Source organism: Myiozetetes cayanensis, unplaced genomic scaffold (genome assembly GCF_022539395.1).
Source record: "Myiozetetes cayanensis isolate MyiCay16 unplaced genomic scaffold, myiCay2020 scf18, whole genome shotgun sequence".
In the NCBI taxonomy this organism is placed as follows: domain Eukaryota; kingdom Metazoa; phylum Chordata; class Aves; order Passeriformes; family Tyrannidae; genus Myiozetetes; species Myiozetetes cayanensis.
This window is the reverse complement of record NW_026087389.1, coordinates 16,476,663-16,493,678: the sequence shown is the minus strand read 5'-3', so window position 1 is coordinate 16,493,678 and position 17,016 is coordinate 16,476,663. Positions and strand designations below refer to the sequence as shown.

General features: G+C 44.2%; 1 protein-coding gene across 2 annotated transcripts in view; it reads right to left on the bottom strand.

Moving 5' to 3' along the window:
• Positions 1-8,870: 8,870 nt before the first annotated feature.
• Positions 8,871-17,016, bottom strand: part of MAPKAPK3 (MAPK activated protein kinase 3) — a 121,150-nt gene continuing 113,004 nt past the window's right edge. For both annotated transcript variants that reach the window (XM_050312976.1, XM_050312975.1), the window contains 3 exons: positions 15,222-15,307; positions 12,545-12,625; positions 8,871-11,071 (listed from right to left, as the gene is read on the bottom strand). In XM_050312976.1, the coding sequence (XP_050168933.1) occupies positions 10,913-11,071; positions 12,545-12,625; positions 15,222-15,307 (326 nt within the window). In that variant the 3' untranslated portion in view covers positions 8,871-10,912. The remainder of the gene's footprint in view (positions 11,072-12,544; positions 12,626-15,221; positions 15,308-17,016) is intronic.

The window sequence follows — 17,016 nt, the reverse complement described above, 5'->3', positions numbered from 1 at the left end:
TATGACAGCATTTCACATATCCTTTCCCTGAGATGACACAAATTCTGAATTGATAAAAATTTCTAGTACAAATGCTGAGCAGCATTTTCTGTATTGGAAAGTATTACATCGATGCATCTCAGTTTATTTTTTTCCAGCATCAGAGTTGCCTGGGAGCATATGCTACAGTTAATTCTTCTCAGAGTTTTCACAGTATTTATTACATATGGAAACTCGTAGATTTGTATTAGTTAATGATTCAAAAGCAGATGCATCACCTTCCCAACGACGGGCCCGAGCGTTCCTTAGAAGGGGTAGCGGAGAGGACTGAGATGGTCAGGGGTCGAGAGCACACCTGTGATACCCAGTTTTGTGTTCAGATTCCTTCTCTGGCCAAAATTTATGTCACCTTTCCAAGTCTTTCAGTTCCAGGTCCTCAAAGGACAGTAAGTCCTTGAGTACCTTTGAAATCAGAGTACTCTCACTATTCCACTTTCACCACTTCAGGAGGCTGGTAAAGGTTTGAGTATGACCGTGGGCACTCTGGGAAGAGCACAGAGAGGGGGTGTCTGTAGTGAGAACAGGCAGTCCACACCTATGTGAGGTAACACTGTTTGTCCTCTTGGTCAGAGGGGAAGATGGCAGGAAAAAAAAGTATTATTACATAGAAACATTTACAGGTAATTGCAGAGTCTCCCATTCTCACCAGCCTTTTCTTACACACAGATCTAAACAAAGCTGCACTTGTTAGACACCCACTTGACTCTTTTGCCCTGGGGTTTTGCCTATGACTCATTCTTTACATTTGAAGAGAATCCAATCACGTATGTAGGTAAGGTGAGTTGTGGATGTCCTGACACAAGGATTTGGCTTTCCATGTCCCACCTCCAGTTACTTCTGTTCCTTTATTTTTTTCCCCTCCAAGCATGTTATTACTGTCCATGAGTCATTTCATTAATCTGGAGAGAAGGCTAGAAAACAAGTGAACAAACACCCTGCTTCACAACCTTCTGCTGCACTGTTTACTTCTCTGCTAATGAATGAACAGCTAAAAAACAGAATTATCCTAACTGGGGACATTCAAAGGGACATTATCTCCTCTTTGTCAGTGGCTGCTGGGGACTACAGGTCTGCCAGGGACTACACTGCAGGTATCAGAGGGTGATCTCTGCATGTTCCTCCCAGTAACACTCATGTAGTGAGTACAGTGACAATGTAAGTCATAGAACAGAGTCACTGAACAGTCTGGGTTGGAAGGGACCTTAGTCCCAGAAAACAGTGGAAAGGAACACACGTGCAAGTCAAAAAGAAGAGCACAGCAGCTTTTTACCTTTCCTATTAACAAAAATACAAAAAAAGATGCGAAAAACATAAAAGAGCTGTAATGCAGAGACAGGACCTGTCTCCAGCAGCACAAGGTCAGATCTCTTACATGCTCCAAGTTCAGTGCACATGGACAGGGCTCTTCATTCATCATGGATATGGGCAGCAGCTGCCTGGAATGTCCTGCTCCCCCTCCAGAGCTGTCAGAGCGATCCAGTCTCCAGGGACACGAATAAAGATAGAAGATGAAGGACTAAATGAGAAACAAATTACTGTAGCCTCAGTTTTGCCCTCCAAATTGCAGGAATTCAAGGCCTAACTCTGCCACCATGTAAGGCTGAGCTTTCCTCTCCCTTGCAGTCCTGCAGCTGCTGACAGACACGGATGAACCGATGCCCGGTGCAGCCCACGCCTCATCCCAACTGCTCTTGGATTCACAGAACCAATGTGCCTCCCTCAAGAGCAGGTACAGAGTTAAACCTTGGGACCATCATTTCAAACACCATAAGGTGTTTAGTAAGTCCCTTTCAACTTCTAATGAGAGGAACATTGCAGTTTGTCCACAAAGCACATACTTAATACCCACAGATGGGCTTCTAAATAACATGCAGATTACTATGAAATATTTTCAAAACAAGGCATGAAGATAAATCTCCTGTGCACTTTATATACTCTTTTCCTTTGTTGCTACATATGCTTGAGATACTGGAATTTAGTCTAACATTTATATTTCTCCACTTTGATGCACAGTTGAACATACTCAGCTCTGATCTGCTTTCAAAGAGAATCTATTAATTTTTATATCAAGGAGGGCTGATGCTCAACCCCTGAGCTAAACACAGTCCAACAGAACATGAAATTTAACATTTGGCCATTCCCTGATGATTTCTTTTCCTGCTCCCACTGCATAACAGGACAGCAGCTTGTTCATGCCTTCATCATGTGAGTGGTGTGTCTGCACTTTTGTGACATTGGTCACATAGGAGGTTTTGTCCCTGTCAACTGCACACAAACAGAGGAACCTCCCTAAAAAACGTTCCCGGTCTGGGACATCAACACAACACATTGAGTTGTGTCTCCTGGACTTCTCAGGACTTACAAAGATGGGCAGACAGCCTCCAGACCTGTCTGAGACAGGATGCTGAAATCTTTCTGGCTGGCAGCATTTCAGATCAAGAGTTAATATTTTATCAGGCTCCTTGATAGCTCGTGACACACAAATCAACACAAAGCTGGTGTTCAGCATATAAAATAGCCTTTCCTTAACTCTCTGTAAGGATATTTCAACAGAACTACTTCAACATCTTCTTATAACCTAATTGTTGCAGGAAAACCAGGAGAAAACCCACATAAAAGTGGGGATGATCTGCTGGGCAGCTTCCCACAAAACTGAAGTTTCCCACAGAGCCAAGGTACAGACACTGAGCAACAGATACAGACCCACAGGTAACTCCATGTCCTGGGAGCTGATCTGTGCAGAATTCCAGCTCTCCCCCCCTGCTTCTTCCTTTGGACTAAGCAATGTCCAGTGGCAGGTGGGACAGAGATGACAGGGACATGGAACCACACAACATTTACTGGCAGGGAGAACCTTATTTGAGAAACACTGTGGGAAGGGAAAAAAGGGAAACTGACAACACAACTGAATTTTCTGAGGCTTTGTGCCAGAGTTCATATCTCTATGTATGTAAATATATATTTGATTTGTACTTGTGAATTGAAAGCATTTGGGCCACCACAAAACTCGAAATACTTGTGCATGTCGTTAACTTTGGGATAGAGAACTTCAAAGATGAAAGCACACCAAACCACTCTGGACAAGGACATCATCATCCTCAGCCAAACAGAAAATTAGCACGTCTCCTTTTTTTTAATCATTTTGGCAGGGTGGTATTTCTGATTAATAGAAATCTGAATTACATTTCTCCTTTCATGTATGCAGCAGTTAATTCTAATCAAGCAAGCTCAAGGTCTTCCGTTGCCTGCATAGCACTAATGAGATTCTTCCACATTATTGCTTCCACATATGCAACCATACATGGCATACAAATACCCACTTTCTTTGTAACAAATATGAACTTCCTTTGCAAATTTCCACTGGAAATAATTTCCTGGAGTTGGGAACAATATCTGCTCCAAAGAAAACACGGAATCTCAGGAATCCTAGAAAGAAAAGTACCAGGCCTGAAAGAAATGCTTTAAAATTACTTTGCTTAGTACAGAACTTCACCACCATTGGGGTTTCATACAGAAATAAAGTAACACTTCATATTAGACTGTAGTTTTGTTAAGGGGGGGCATGTGTATGGCTCCAGGTACTATGAAAGCAAACAATATAATAAAATAATGACTTATTATTCCTGAGTTCCTGTTAGTCAGGCATGGAATTGTCCCATCCTGAGCTGATGGAAGGTCCAAGTGATGGCCCCAGATGCCTCATGACACAGCCATGTCCTCTTGAGCTAATGATTGCTTATTAGATGGTTGTTCCAGGATCCTCAAGGCACAGCTTAAAAACTGACTTTGTGCAGGAATGACAAATTATTGGAGAAAACATTTGACAGCTCTCCTGAGTGCCAGCCAAGGTTTGAGCTGGATGCAGGGAATCTATTACGAAACAAGGAGGCAGACCTAGCTGAGTCACTTTAAATCAGGAAATTCAGCTCCTTCCTACTCTCCAGATTTAAAATATCCTACAGCATAAAGCTTCTATAGGACTTTTTTTTTTTCTAATGTTTAGGGAAGAAACTGAAATGCTGCAGTCAAGTCTCTCTAAAGGAGGTACTCATGACTTCCAAGCTGTATAAAATACATCAAACTCATGGAATCGAGAAGAAAATCAAAGGATTTAAAAGGAAGATAAGCAGATCACCTCATTTTGCTCTTTGTAGTTAAATGAGGTATTCCACATGAAGACTTAAAAGCCAGGAGGGGGACAAGCAAGTATTTCTGCTCTAAGTGGCTTCTTCTCAGTGAGATCATGTACAAACACCACCAAGAGATTTTGGAAGAACAGTGCTCAGGACTTTAACAGGCTGCTTTATAGAGCTGATAGGAAGAAAAGCTTCAATCCTACGGGAAATAGGACTTTAAAGTAGCAGAACTTCCTAAGAAATTTAAACTTGTTTATTCTGTGTAAAGCTGAGAAGAAGCAAAGTTTAAAAAACCCTGTGCAGGAGCTGCAAGTACTAAGTTCTAGTGGGATTCATTTCTTTGCAGAGACCTTCTCCTCTCCTCAGAGGGGTAGTTTTCCTACTATTAGCCAGCACTGATTAGTTCCATCAAGGAACTTTCCTCCTTACCATTTTACAGACCATGGAGTTTCCTGTTTCCTGCCAGGGATTCCTTGAAAATCTTCCAATCCTTTACACCACAGGCAGTTCAGAAATAAAAGAAAAGGAGGTACAACTGTAATTGAGCCAGAAAAAGAAAAATACATTGCATCATGGCATGTTAGCCTTGAGACAACTAATTAGTTTTTTACTCAAGACAGAAGTCAAATGCAGAATGATGAAGTGCAAGATTGAAATGCAAAACATCTGAAAGCAAAAATGAAAGGTAACCTCACCTTGAAAAGGTTTCTGCAAGCAGAAAGAGCTCACCCAGGCAACTTTAGGAGAGCAGAACTTAATCTGCAAAGTGTATTTGTTCAGTTATTAGTTGTTCTAAAAAAACAAGAGCTATTTATTTGGTTTACTAACACCAGTTACTCAGAAGTTTCATTTATAAACATCAAACTGAGCCTTGCTTTAGACTACCTCAGAAAAAAACTGGAGTCTGTATTGTATATCTATCTTTAGGGAAACATAATTATTTCTGAATTCAGAGGCTGCTCTGGGTTGGAGCAGCAGCTAATATCATAACCAGAATTTCCTTGATCATTACTCAAGCAACAGCATTTTTTATTTTAAAAAACCTTAGTCCTCCTCCCCCTCCAGTATTTCTCTTCTAACACATTCCATTCTAATTTTAGTCTTTTGAGAAGTTTCTTTTCCAGATCAACCCACTCTTTTTCACATTTAAATAATTTTCAGTTTTTAAAAGAGCTCGGTTTTAGCAGGTGTTTCAGTAGCTAAGCAATAAGAAGTCTCCTGAGAACATCTTCCATGTTTCCCAAATGGATCAGCCTGGAAGTTTGGGGAGAAGAGTATTAGGCAAAATAACCATGCCACTGAAGAGTTTTATTCCTTTTTTGAAATTGAGACAAAGAAATCCACTTCCCAAAAGAAGCATTTAAGCTCACTGTTAACAAATGAAGAAACATTTGTTACACCGGTGATACCGTGATGTAATGAAGGCAGGAAACTCAACAGATACATTTAGAAGCCTGACATGGAAGAAAACAAGGCAACTCCTCCTATTTTGAATTATTCAGCTCCATTGTGGTCCCAGGACCCAGAATACTAAAAAGTGGGAAGGTCCCAGCATGGTGTCAAAGCAGCAGAGACATCTCCAGTAAGCTGGGCCTGCTGCCCCCCCAGCTAAAACACGGTCATGGGCAGGGCTGGGGGCTGAACCACAGAAAGGTCAAGATACCTCGACAATACCTTCAAGCACCTCCTCAGATAAAAGCCAGCCTGGCCCTTTCTGTCACCTCCAGCTATTTGAAAGATGCGTTTTTTCCTCTTTTGGCTCCTGGAAACTAAAACCACTGCAGTACATTTCAGAAATGCTTCTTTTTGTGGTCCCAAACAGCAGAAGGAAACCCACTGACAGTGATGCCTCTGTGCCTTCATGCAGTTAGAGCAGACCTGGGAGACCTTGGCATCTGGCAGATTCATGAGGCAGGAAATTCTGAAATAAATTTAATGCTAGGCATCATTTACAGATTTACCAGAATAGATGCTCATCTACAGTCACAGGGTTATCTTCCACATTTCCCCAGAGTGCAAGAACATCCTCCCTCTCCAGTGGTAGAAGAGACTAATAAAGAATTGAATCTATCTTGCTATGTCTGTACAGAGGTAACACGTGCAGTAAAAACATAACTTGGAGTAGAATGCATCAGCAGACATATTTTATTCTTCAACATGACATACCATCCCCCATTTCTGCTCCCTTTGCTCCAGTAAATTCTTCTAACCATGCAGACTGAAAAATATAATCCTATTTTAAAGCTGGACTCAATACTCAAAAAGAATTTTCTTACCTGGTGCAAAGATTTCAGGGAAACATTTCTTCAGCAAATGTTATTACCTAGAATTGCTCTAACCTCAATTTTCCACATGTGAGATACATTTAACCATATACCTGAAGCAAACTTGCCTGTCATCCTGCAGGAATTTTTAACAGTACTCTTTTTTTTCTTTGAGGCTTTGACTATGTGTTCTCTGTCTCCCAAGTTTGCTTCCTTGTCTTCATCTCTTTTAGGATCTCTAAAAGAGAATTAATTATGTTAATTCTCAGCTATGCCAGCCCCACTATTAGAACAGTTGGGTGAAGAAGGGAAATACTGGAACCTAGGAAAGAGAGAATTCTGGTATTTCCATGAAAAAATCCCTGAAATATGTACTCCTGGAAGAAAGGAGTTCTGCAGGTAAACTCATTCCCTGCCTTTGTCCCCGTGGTTTGTCAGTGAGTGTGAAAGGGCACTGGTGAGTGAGGTTTTCCTGCTGTTAAGCTCAGCTGAGCTGGCTCCATCCTTAGGCTGAGTGTGAGAACACATCAGAGCAGCTGGGCACACTGCACATCCCTTCCCCACCTCTGCCACAGGTTTGAAACAGTGCATGTGCTCGTGGCTCCCTGCAAGTAACTAAAGCCTCTGGTTCTCCTCTCCTCACTAAACCTTCCTCTTCTCAAAAGCACCTTTGTCTAAACATGGGCCAGATAAAGTGTGAACTGAAAAGAGGGCAGGGAAATTAGATCAAACTGTGTAGCATTCTCATTATCCCTCATGTCAGACAAGTCAGAAGCACTTACGTAATTGGGCCTCCAGACTCTAGGCAGTGAAGTGTTAAGACAGAGGAGCAATCCCAGGACTGCATGCTGGGCTTTGACAAATAGAAAACCACAGAATTAGGCCAAGAGCTTATCATTAATGCCAGTTTTTAATTGTACCATGTCAAAAACAGGTTCATCATGTGGCACGTGTGGTCAAAGAGGAAGGCAAGCGTGTAGTACAAAACATGGGAAAGTGTGGGGGATTTTCTCTGGGCTCGTGCACACACGTGTGTGTGGATCAGAGCAAGAGCACTGGTGAGTGAAGGTGCAAGAACCGTGTGTGAGGAGCACAGTGCAGAGCAACACAAGGGGAGGCAGCGGCCCATGAGCAATCGCTGTCAAAAGGAACGGGGGGTGGGGAATTGTGCACAGTCCTTTTTTTAGCTTCTGCTGTAAAAAATAAATAGACCTTTTAATCTGTGTTCCCCTCGAAGCCTTCTCTATTGACCATTCATTTCTTCTTTCCCTTCCCAGCTCTTTACCTCCTCTATATGGCTGATGAATATGCAAAGGCATAATCAGTTCTATAATAGCCCATCCTTTCTAAAAACAGGCTATAAATTTGGATCCTAAGCAGCAGGTTCTAAGGAGCCTATTATACGGTATGGCTGGGGGAAGAGGCAAGACCCAAATACCACCACCCGTTCTTTCCAAGGCGTGTGAAAGCAGCCGGAAGGCGGGGTCCTTCCCGGAGCCGAGCTGGCAGCCGGGGAGGGAACACCTTGGGCAGAGCCAGCCGGGGAGGGAACACGTTGGGCAGAGCCAGCCGGGGAGGGAACACCTTGGGCAGAGCCAGCCGGGGAGGGAACACCTTGGGCAGAGCCAGCCGCGGCTCCAGCGCAGGCTCCCGGAGGAGGTTTGGGTTGGCCGATGGCAGGGTCGGGAGCCCGCAGCTCTGGGGCAGCCGTGGGCGGCAGGTGGCGCGGCGGGGCCGGGGCGGGGAGCGGAGCCGTGTCCGTGGGGCGGTCCCTACATCCCCACATCCCTGCACAGGCACGCGTGTCCACAGGCGGTCTGTACATCCCTGGAAAAGCACACGGACCCTGCCAGGAGCACCTGCACCCCAAACCCAGCCCCTGGCAGCTCTAGCTGACACACAGCCAGTTAAAACACGACCAGAGCTCCTGACCCGAGCAGGGCAGCAATTTAAGGTTCTGAACCTGGCAGGGCAGCTGTTTCCCAGCTCCCAAGGAGTCTCCTCCTTCCCTCTAAAACCATAAGCACAAACCCTTCTGTCCAATACTTGCACACACTTCCATGTCTGCCATTTTGAGGCCCTCCTCTGGTTCCTGCCGGGCTTTACAGTGCTCCTGGCTGCTGTTGCTGCAGGGTAAGAAGGCAAGAACTGTTAGTCCCGGTTCAATGAGATGGGAATGTCCTGCCACACGGGGACAGAGAGCTGCAGGTGCTGTGCCAAGTGCCTCAGTTCATCACTCTACTTGCTGCACAGGCTGGAACCTCACATCTGGGCCTGATTCCCTGCTGTGTTTTACAGTTCCCCATGGAAAACTACCCAGGAACAGATCTTTGAGCTCCAGACTGAACTGACAAGCAAAAAGGCACCAGCTGGAAACTGAGAGCTCCTGCTCAAACCCTGGGCAAGGCAGAAGCAAAAGGTGAATTCCAGCAGTTCTAATGGCACTCTCCCCAAGGCAGCCAGGGCATCACCACATCATACACAGGCTGCCCTGGGAGCATCCAACACCCAGATGGGGCACGGAGATGGGAAGGCAGCAATGATGGACACAGCTCCCTCAAAACATTTGGATAAAGGGACAGGAACTTGGACCTGGCTCTAATCCCAGCTGTGGCACCCTGACACATCACAGCTCTTCATTCACTGTATTCATTTGCAGGTAGAAAATAATATTTGCCTAATTCATAGGAGTTATGATGCCTTATTTCATGTGGCAAAACACATACAGGACATGCTATAATAATAGATAAGCCCAGATAAACATGAAATAATTTAAAAATACGTCTTTATAGAGATGGATATTTAAAACCAAAGCCCTGTAATCTTATAAAATGCTCAAAGTTGTGGCCGTCTTTGAATGTGAACATCACAGAACACTTTCCTTCTCCCCTTTCCCATCACCTCCAACACAGATGTACCTCACAAAGCAATGCAAACTCTGCAACACCTCAGCAGAAACAGGGATGACAGGAGGAAGGAATGTTAGAAACTGATTTTAATAAATCGTGTTACAAAACCCTCGGACCAGTTCACAAAGAAGAATGGAGGTCTCATCCATCCAACGCTCTGAACTGGGCTCCCAAGACAAAGTCCAAAGCCTGGAGCTGAGCTTTGCTGTGTCACTCAGATTTGACAGTTCAGATCCACTCTGGAGCCTTGTTTTCCTCTTTGTCTCTTGTTCTTCCAAGCCTATTAACACACCAGCACTCTGTGTGCCTACCACAAAGCCCTTTTTGCCTGCATCACTGGAAGCACATCACTTACATTCTACACTCTGATAATACTTCCAAAAATATTTGCTTCACCTCAACTTAAAAAAACAAAACCAAAACCCAAAATACAATGAGAGGAAATATTTTGATCACAAAATAAAACATACCAGCAAACCAAGGCCAGGTTGCCATAAAAAATTAATTAGAATACGAAAAAACCAACAGGTGGATGTACTTATTGGTAATCTCCCTTAAGCAGTGAAAATCTTTGGATCCTGAAACACCACCACAAACACAGCAAATAAAGTTCCTGACCCCAGGAAAAAACCAACCCCAGCACCCCAAAATTTGCTGTAATCTTAGGCACAGGATCTGGAGATAATTACCAGAAGGGATGCTGGCAGGGTCCATTCAGAGAACATGCATTTGCCACTTCTTCCTGAATTTCAGGAGTCGTCCCTCTAGAGCAGTCTCTTGCACACAACTGCATGTCCAGCTGCACGCCCTGGAGGTTGTGGATCCAAGAGGAACAGCAATACTCTCTGCAGGATACTTTCAGCTGTTTAAATCCTTATTAAAACTCTTCAAATATTGTACCAGTTAAATTCAAAACATTACAGGAGAGGAGTTTGACAGTGGCAAAGACACAACACAGTGGTTACAGTTCAGAAAACTTACATGTTAACAAATGCAAATCCATGACAAACTCAAATCTTCACGTGAGACTACATGAAGGCTTTATGAAAATGGAAACGTATGGATGCTTTTTCCTCTAACAAGAATAACTGATTACTGTTCAGGTGATATGCTGTAACTACAGGAGGTGAGTTTGGGAATATGGACTACTACCAATTCTACTAAACTACTAAAACACTCCTGGCAGAACATTTGGCATCTTCTATTCCCAAGTTTCAAACAGCAGCAGAAGTTACTCTCGTAGAGGGCTGTTAAAGCCTCGGTGCATTAGTATGCTGAGGCTGCCTCCTGTTCTCTCCTCTTATCCCACGTAGTTAAAGCCAAACCCAAACCCTGTAACGTTTCTGGCATTATTGTACCTCCCCTAGCAATATGCAACAGAATCACGTCATATACATTAGTCTGATTCAAGTAATAAAAAAGCAAACTTTCACTCTGCTCCCTCTTTGCAGGATGGCTTCTTCACGATCTCCTTGCCTTTGTGGTACGGACTGAGGCGATCATATGATTTTAAATCGCTCTGTGTAACTTTTCCCCTCCACCCACAGGTCCTTGGTTTCTGTGCTCATTGGTTATTGCACCCTGGGGCTGCAGAGGAGGTGCCCGCCTGCTTCTGCTTCTTGCGGCGCTTGTTCAGGAGGCGGTTGTTGGACGTTTTCAAGTCTTTGATTTTCACCTGATCATAGTCCACCCTCATGGTAGCCAAAGCACTGGTCATCTCCTCCTGAAACCAAGGAAGCAAGTCATTGAACCCCAGAGGCAGTGAGGGCACGGCCACCCCACACTTACCTCCAGGACATGAGTGTACAGAAGGAACCCTCCATCACACCACAGCCACAGAGAGCTGAGCCCTTTCTGCTGCACTGCACGGTGACTAAAGACTTCATTCTGCTCATGGGCTCACTCAGGAGGGACTATTCACACAGCATGTCACACGTGAGCACACAGAACCACACTCCCCTGGCCTAAATTCCACCATGTCCTTATGCCCAGCATTCCCTACTGGCTGGCTCTGGGCCTTCACCGGCTTCTCATACCACACTCAGGACAGGGCTCTCCAGCTCCACTACCAAACTGGGACAGCAGCGCTGGAACAAAGAGCCCACATGGAGATGTTGAGTTTAAAAGTCTGTGCTTCAAATTCACACACCTCCTTAGTCTGAATTAATGCCTGAGTGCAGGAACATTCTCAAATTTTTAATAAGGTTGTGAACAAAAACAGGGGCAGGTAGTGATCTCTTCACTCCTGTGAATATTATGGGAATGTCAGGAGCTCAAGGGAACACCTCTGGGACCTACACAATGCACAAGCACATGAAGTTCTCAGAAACATGGAAAAGAAGGTGGCTCAGTGAAAGTATCTGCTTGATCTCTGACTCAGGAGGCAAACGTTGCCTAGGTCCTAAGAAATTTTGCCATTGCACAGCTCAACAGCTGAAACTACACATTAGTGATTTAAATAAAATCAGTAATCAATAAAACACACTCCAGGAATGTTGCAATTGTCAAAGCACTGTTAAGTGCAGAAAATTCAGAATTAATTGTAAAAGCATGCCAACCTGATCAAGGCCAGCAGGAAAGAGTTAAGACTTTTAGTCTGCCCTACAGCTTCAGTTTGCAGGAAGCATTCAATTGTCATCAGTACAAATAGTAGGTGAGGCACCTGGTTAGATTAAGGAAAAGACAGATAGTATTTTTATTCCCTCTTCTCCACCCCCCAGATGTCATAACAAGACAAGGCTAAGGTTATTTAATGTTGTTTTACAATACAGGAACAGAGCAGAAAAGCAGAATGCAGCTCAGCCCTCCCATCCTGCCCCCCTATATTTTCATCATATTCTTCACTTCACTGCAATGAACTTCAAACTCCCCCAGCACTGTCCCTCTCCTCCGTGGTTACACGCAGGGGCTCTGCAGGCAGCACCATTAATGCCTTTGATCATAAACACCATCTCTGTTGATATCTGGTGCAGCTGCAAGGCTGCCAGATGAAGCTCAAATAGCATCCTTTTTTTTTATTTAAACAGTTTTCATATACACTACTGTTCTAACCAAGAATGTTTATGCTTCCCTTGTTTGACACGATTGTATTCAAAATAGTCTCAGTCTCCAGGGAAATGCACATATGCACAAAAGGCAGCTCATGTAATCTCTTATCAGGCTTAACTTAAAGAAAACTGAACTAGGATGGACTCACTTTAACTTCATCCCAGTGGTCTTTATCCTCTTGCAGGACCCGTGCAGTGTGAAGAGGAGTTGGTGGCACCGACATTGATCTCTGAGAAAAGGGAAAAACACCAAGAGAAGTTCTGAGGAGTAACATTTGGGAAGTGACTGCTTGCTCTGCTATGTGTATGAAGGGCCCAGAACTTGATCTCATGTCCTCCTCGTTATTCCTCCTTCCAATCACTCCACAAGGGAACTCCTGTGTGTGGTAGGAAAGGACTACAGCCCCTAACCAACAGTCTCTTTAAAGAACAAAAGGAGAGAGAACTCAGTGCTGAGTTTCTTTCCCTCTGCTCCCTTCCAGTCCAACCCATGACCTGGTGCTGGACAAATGTCCATGTACGTTTTACATTTTAACTGTCATTTCAGTATTCATTAACCACTGTCTTAAAGTGGTTAATTTGACCTTTTATCTCCTAGGATTTGCTGTAGAAGACATTTCCTTGTCCACATCCATGAAGTGAGATAACCACTTTATCAGATCATTTGGTGTGCCCCAAAGAGGAAATGATGCTATTCCCCAGGGTCAGGCATAGCTCAGAGGGCAGTGCCTCACCTCAGGTGCTGCTGCACATAAAGCTGAGCTCAGTGCTCAGCTGCTATGGAATCAGGAGGTACTTTACATTAGAACAGGGCACAGTTGCTAAAGCACAAAGCACAGTTCCTTAGTTAAACTCAGAGAGAATCGTAGCATTTAACAGTCCATAACCCAAACTATAATTTCATCTGGATCTTCCATCTTTTTATGCTTTCTACCCAAACTTGCTGTCTACTGCTGTGGCATCCTACACCAGACAGAGCTGCATGTCAGTAAGAGGAGATCCCTGTAAAACAAGCCTTACACTGGAAGCACTGCTGCAGTTCCAGAATGAGGCAGAAATCCTGACTCCTGCATCCTCTGGAAAAGGACCTGTCTGGCCAGGGTATGGTTTTATCAAGTACAGCTGGGACAGGAGAAATGGAAAACAAGCAGCCTGGCTTTAGTGATGTCCCAGTCCCTGCTGAAGGTGCTCTCCTGTCTGCTGTGAGCTGCTGCTTGTTAAAAAAATCTTATCCACAAGTAACTGGAGGATTCTGTGCTCCACCTAAACTGACAATTTTTGCCTAGTTCACAATATTTCTGCCATCCATCTAATTAAAAAAAAAGAGGGGGAATGAAAAAAGTAGACACAAAGCATCCTCCTCTGCTGTTTGTGCAAGGCACCTCCCCATACATGTTCCCACTTTGGGATCTAGGAAAAGGGAGAACAGAGACATTCACTATATTGGTCTTTCTCTCTCCCTCCCTCTGCCTCATGGGAACAAGATGTTCAGCAGAAAAAAAGCCAACTTGCAGCACTTTTCAGAGAACAGTGTTTGAGCAGGGCTCTGGTGCAGCACTCCACAGACCTTGTCTCTAATCTCCTCCTGATTAACTGGCTCTATGCATATTCCAGGTCACCTGTGTGTCACTGTAGGTGGCAGCTTCCTCAGCTATTAGGCATGAGATTGCTTGCCTGTTGATTTCTGAAACACCTCCTTCTTGGGCCTTCAAACACTTAAAGCTGGAGGTATGAATTCTGACCAGTGATTACATTTTTATTTGGTTAAAAAAGACTTAGAGAATTGTCTAGGGCCTGTTCTAGTTCTCCAGAGTCTTTGCAGCCTCAGTTTTTCAGCTTTCATTATCTCTGAAGTGATGACATCTCTCTACTTCATCAGGATGTCATACAGGTACTTGTCACATGATTCCAAGGGCTCTCAGATCCTGCAGCAGCCATTCCAGGAAGGGGCACTATGAGCCACAGCTCTGCCTCTGCCCCGGCCTCTGAGGACCAGCCCAGTCAGAGAAAAAAGGGCATTCTACAGTACAAGTGATTCTGTTCCTGGCTGATGATTTTTGGGCAGCAAGAACAAGACTGGTGTCTTTTTAGGCACAAATGTGAGAAGTATAATCTACTATTTTGAGGGACACCTACAGAGCAGAGATGATGTCATGAAACTCAGCCTTGTAGCTCCTGGGATTCTTGTCTCTTATTTGAAATAATCAATACTGTATTTCTTTTTCCCCAAAAACTACTTTTTTGGGAAAAGTGAATTCAGCCAAGTCATAGAATGAAATCTGAGCTGGGACCATTAATAGCTCTGTGTGCCACCCTACCTGGCAGCCTCTCACAGGGCAATAACCTGAGCCCCTTGCTCCTCCCTCAGGCATTCCCTAACTCTGCCAAGGATGAGAATTCCCACTAAGCACAGCACTGTGCTCACCCCAACAAAGCTATGCACAATGGTGCCTGAGACCACTAATAATAGCTCTGTTTAAATCCTGCACTGATGAAGTAAGCACATAGAGTTTATTTTTGTGTTTTTATAGGGAGTAACACATGCATATGCTGCAGAGTCAACAGTGACTGCCTGCTCACAGAACAGAGAGACATATTGGGCTGTTGCTTCCAAGGACACTGCTGTGGGTGTCTCTCCTTGTGTGTCCTCTGGGAACACCAAGAAGAATTGTGGTTTTACTGGCAGATGACCCTCTGTGGAGGGCACAAGAGGTTAATTAAGGTATCAACAGTAATAACAGTCCTCTTGCTGTGCTCTGTGGAGCTACATGCAGGGTTCTGCATGTAAGAATTAATTCATGGTGTAAAAGGAGAAATGAGACTCACATTAATCCAAGGGTGATTCATGAACTGGGACACTGTCATCCTCTCGGTGGGGTCAGTCTTCAGCAAATGGCGAATCAGCTGCTTGGCTGAAAAACAGGACCAACACAGATTGCTGAAGCCTGGGACTGTGCTCCCAAACACACACAAAGACCTGCTGACTGAAGGAACATGATTCTGCAGGACTCAAAACACCTACCTCTTGCTGCCACCCTGTTAAGCAGCCACGTACACAGTGGTAGGTTACTGTTTAAAGAGGCAGAACAGGGGAACATCCAAAACAAGAGGTAAGAGGGAAAGAAAAGGCCTGGGGATTCCAGCTACGCTCTCCACAGCACCACACCAACTGTTTGCAGAGCAGGGACTTGAGGAAAAGAGAAACACAGGAACAGAAAGCCTTGTCTGAAAGATGGCAACAAGCTTGGCTCCGTGAGCTGAATGAATGCATAAGCTGATGTTTTGAGAAATGATAGAAGACAACAACTAGCACAGGCTGTGGAAAAAAAGGGACAATAAACTTTGACAACTCAGAGGCCACTAAAAGGACAAAAAAGTCTAAGAAATGGATTGCCCAAACTCTGTGAATGCGGGATCTGCCAAAGCAGGAGTTCTGAGAAACTGAGATATGAGCTGATGAGAGTCTAGACAAGAGTTTCATTAATGTGGGTGGACAGACCAGAAAAGCTGCATCCAAAGGGCATTATTTACAAGGACTTACACAAAACTTCCCTGAGCAACCTAGAAGAACTTCTAAATAAGAGTTCTCTTTTGGACACATCAAATGCAAGATGACTAAATGCTTATAAGAAGCTGCCAGAGGTACAAGTTTAGTTTGCTGCAAAGGACAAGAACAGTACAAAGAGGGAAAAAGCAGCAGACTGCTGAAGGTGCCCCATCAGCCTAAAAGAACACACACAAACTAGATGGTCTTAACAGGATCAAGGGTAGAGGGCCCCTATCTTCAGCCAGGCAAGCAGACAGAAACCTTACACATTTTCCAAGTGCATGTTCTCTCACCAAGCTCCTCTAGCATGTAAATAACTGCTGGAATATAAACAAGACCCAAAGCAGAGAAAATATTAAGCCAGAAACTCACAAGTAAAACATCTCCCTTAACAATGTTCAGCAGGCTGAGCTGCACAGGCAGCCAGGACATCCAATGAGGGGTGAAAATGCCACAGATCACGGCATTATCCAACCATAATTTGTTATTGCTAAACAGCAGACAAGAACAGGATCACAGCAATATAAAGGGCTTGTAAGAAAAACAGATGAGCCCAGAGGTTGCTGACCTTTCCCTTTAATATGATGGGCAGGTGAGACTTCCAGCTTATGAGACTGTCAGGATAAGAGGCAATCAGAACCATCCACTTTCAGGACAGCAGCAGCTTTTGATCAATGACTTATACAAAATAAATTGTTGACCTTGATTTAAGTGGTGGCTGGCAAATTCCCACTTCCCAAAAAGCTACCATGAAAACTTGCCATCCTTGCTGGCTGGATCACCAAGGAGGGCAGAGACTGAAAGAGTTCTTAAGACACTTTGCCTTTCTTCCAACTCAGCTTGCATTCCAGCTGTCCTGGCTGTCTCCTTTCTCAGGATTAAGGATTCTGTTTCCAGAGGGTTTAGTCTCAGCATTCACTAGCAGGAGCTGGACTTTGAAAGAAAGCTTTCAGCAGTCATTTACTTTCTGTAGCACCGAGGTTGCTGGCTGCTATCTGAGTTCCCAGTCGTTCTCTGTATCACCTTTCAAAAAATTGATTTGAATTCCAAAAGAAAGGGGAACAAAAGCTAAGA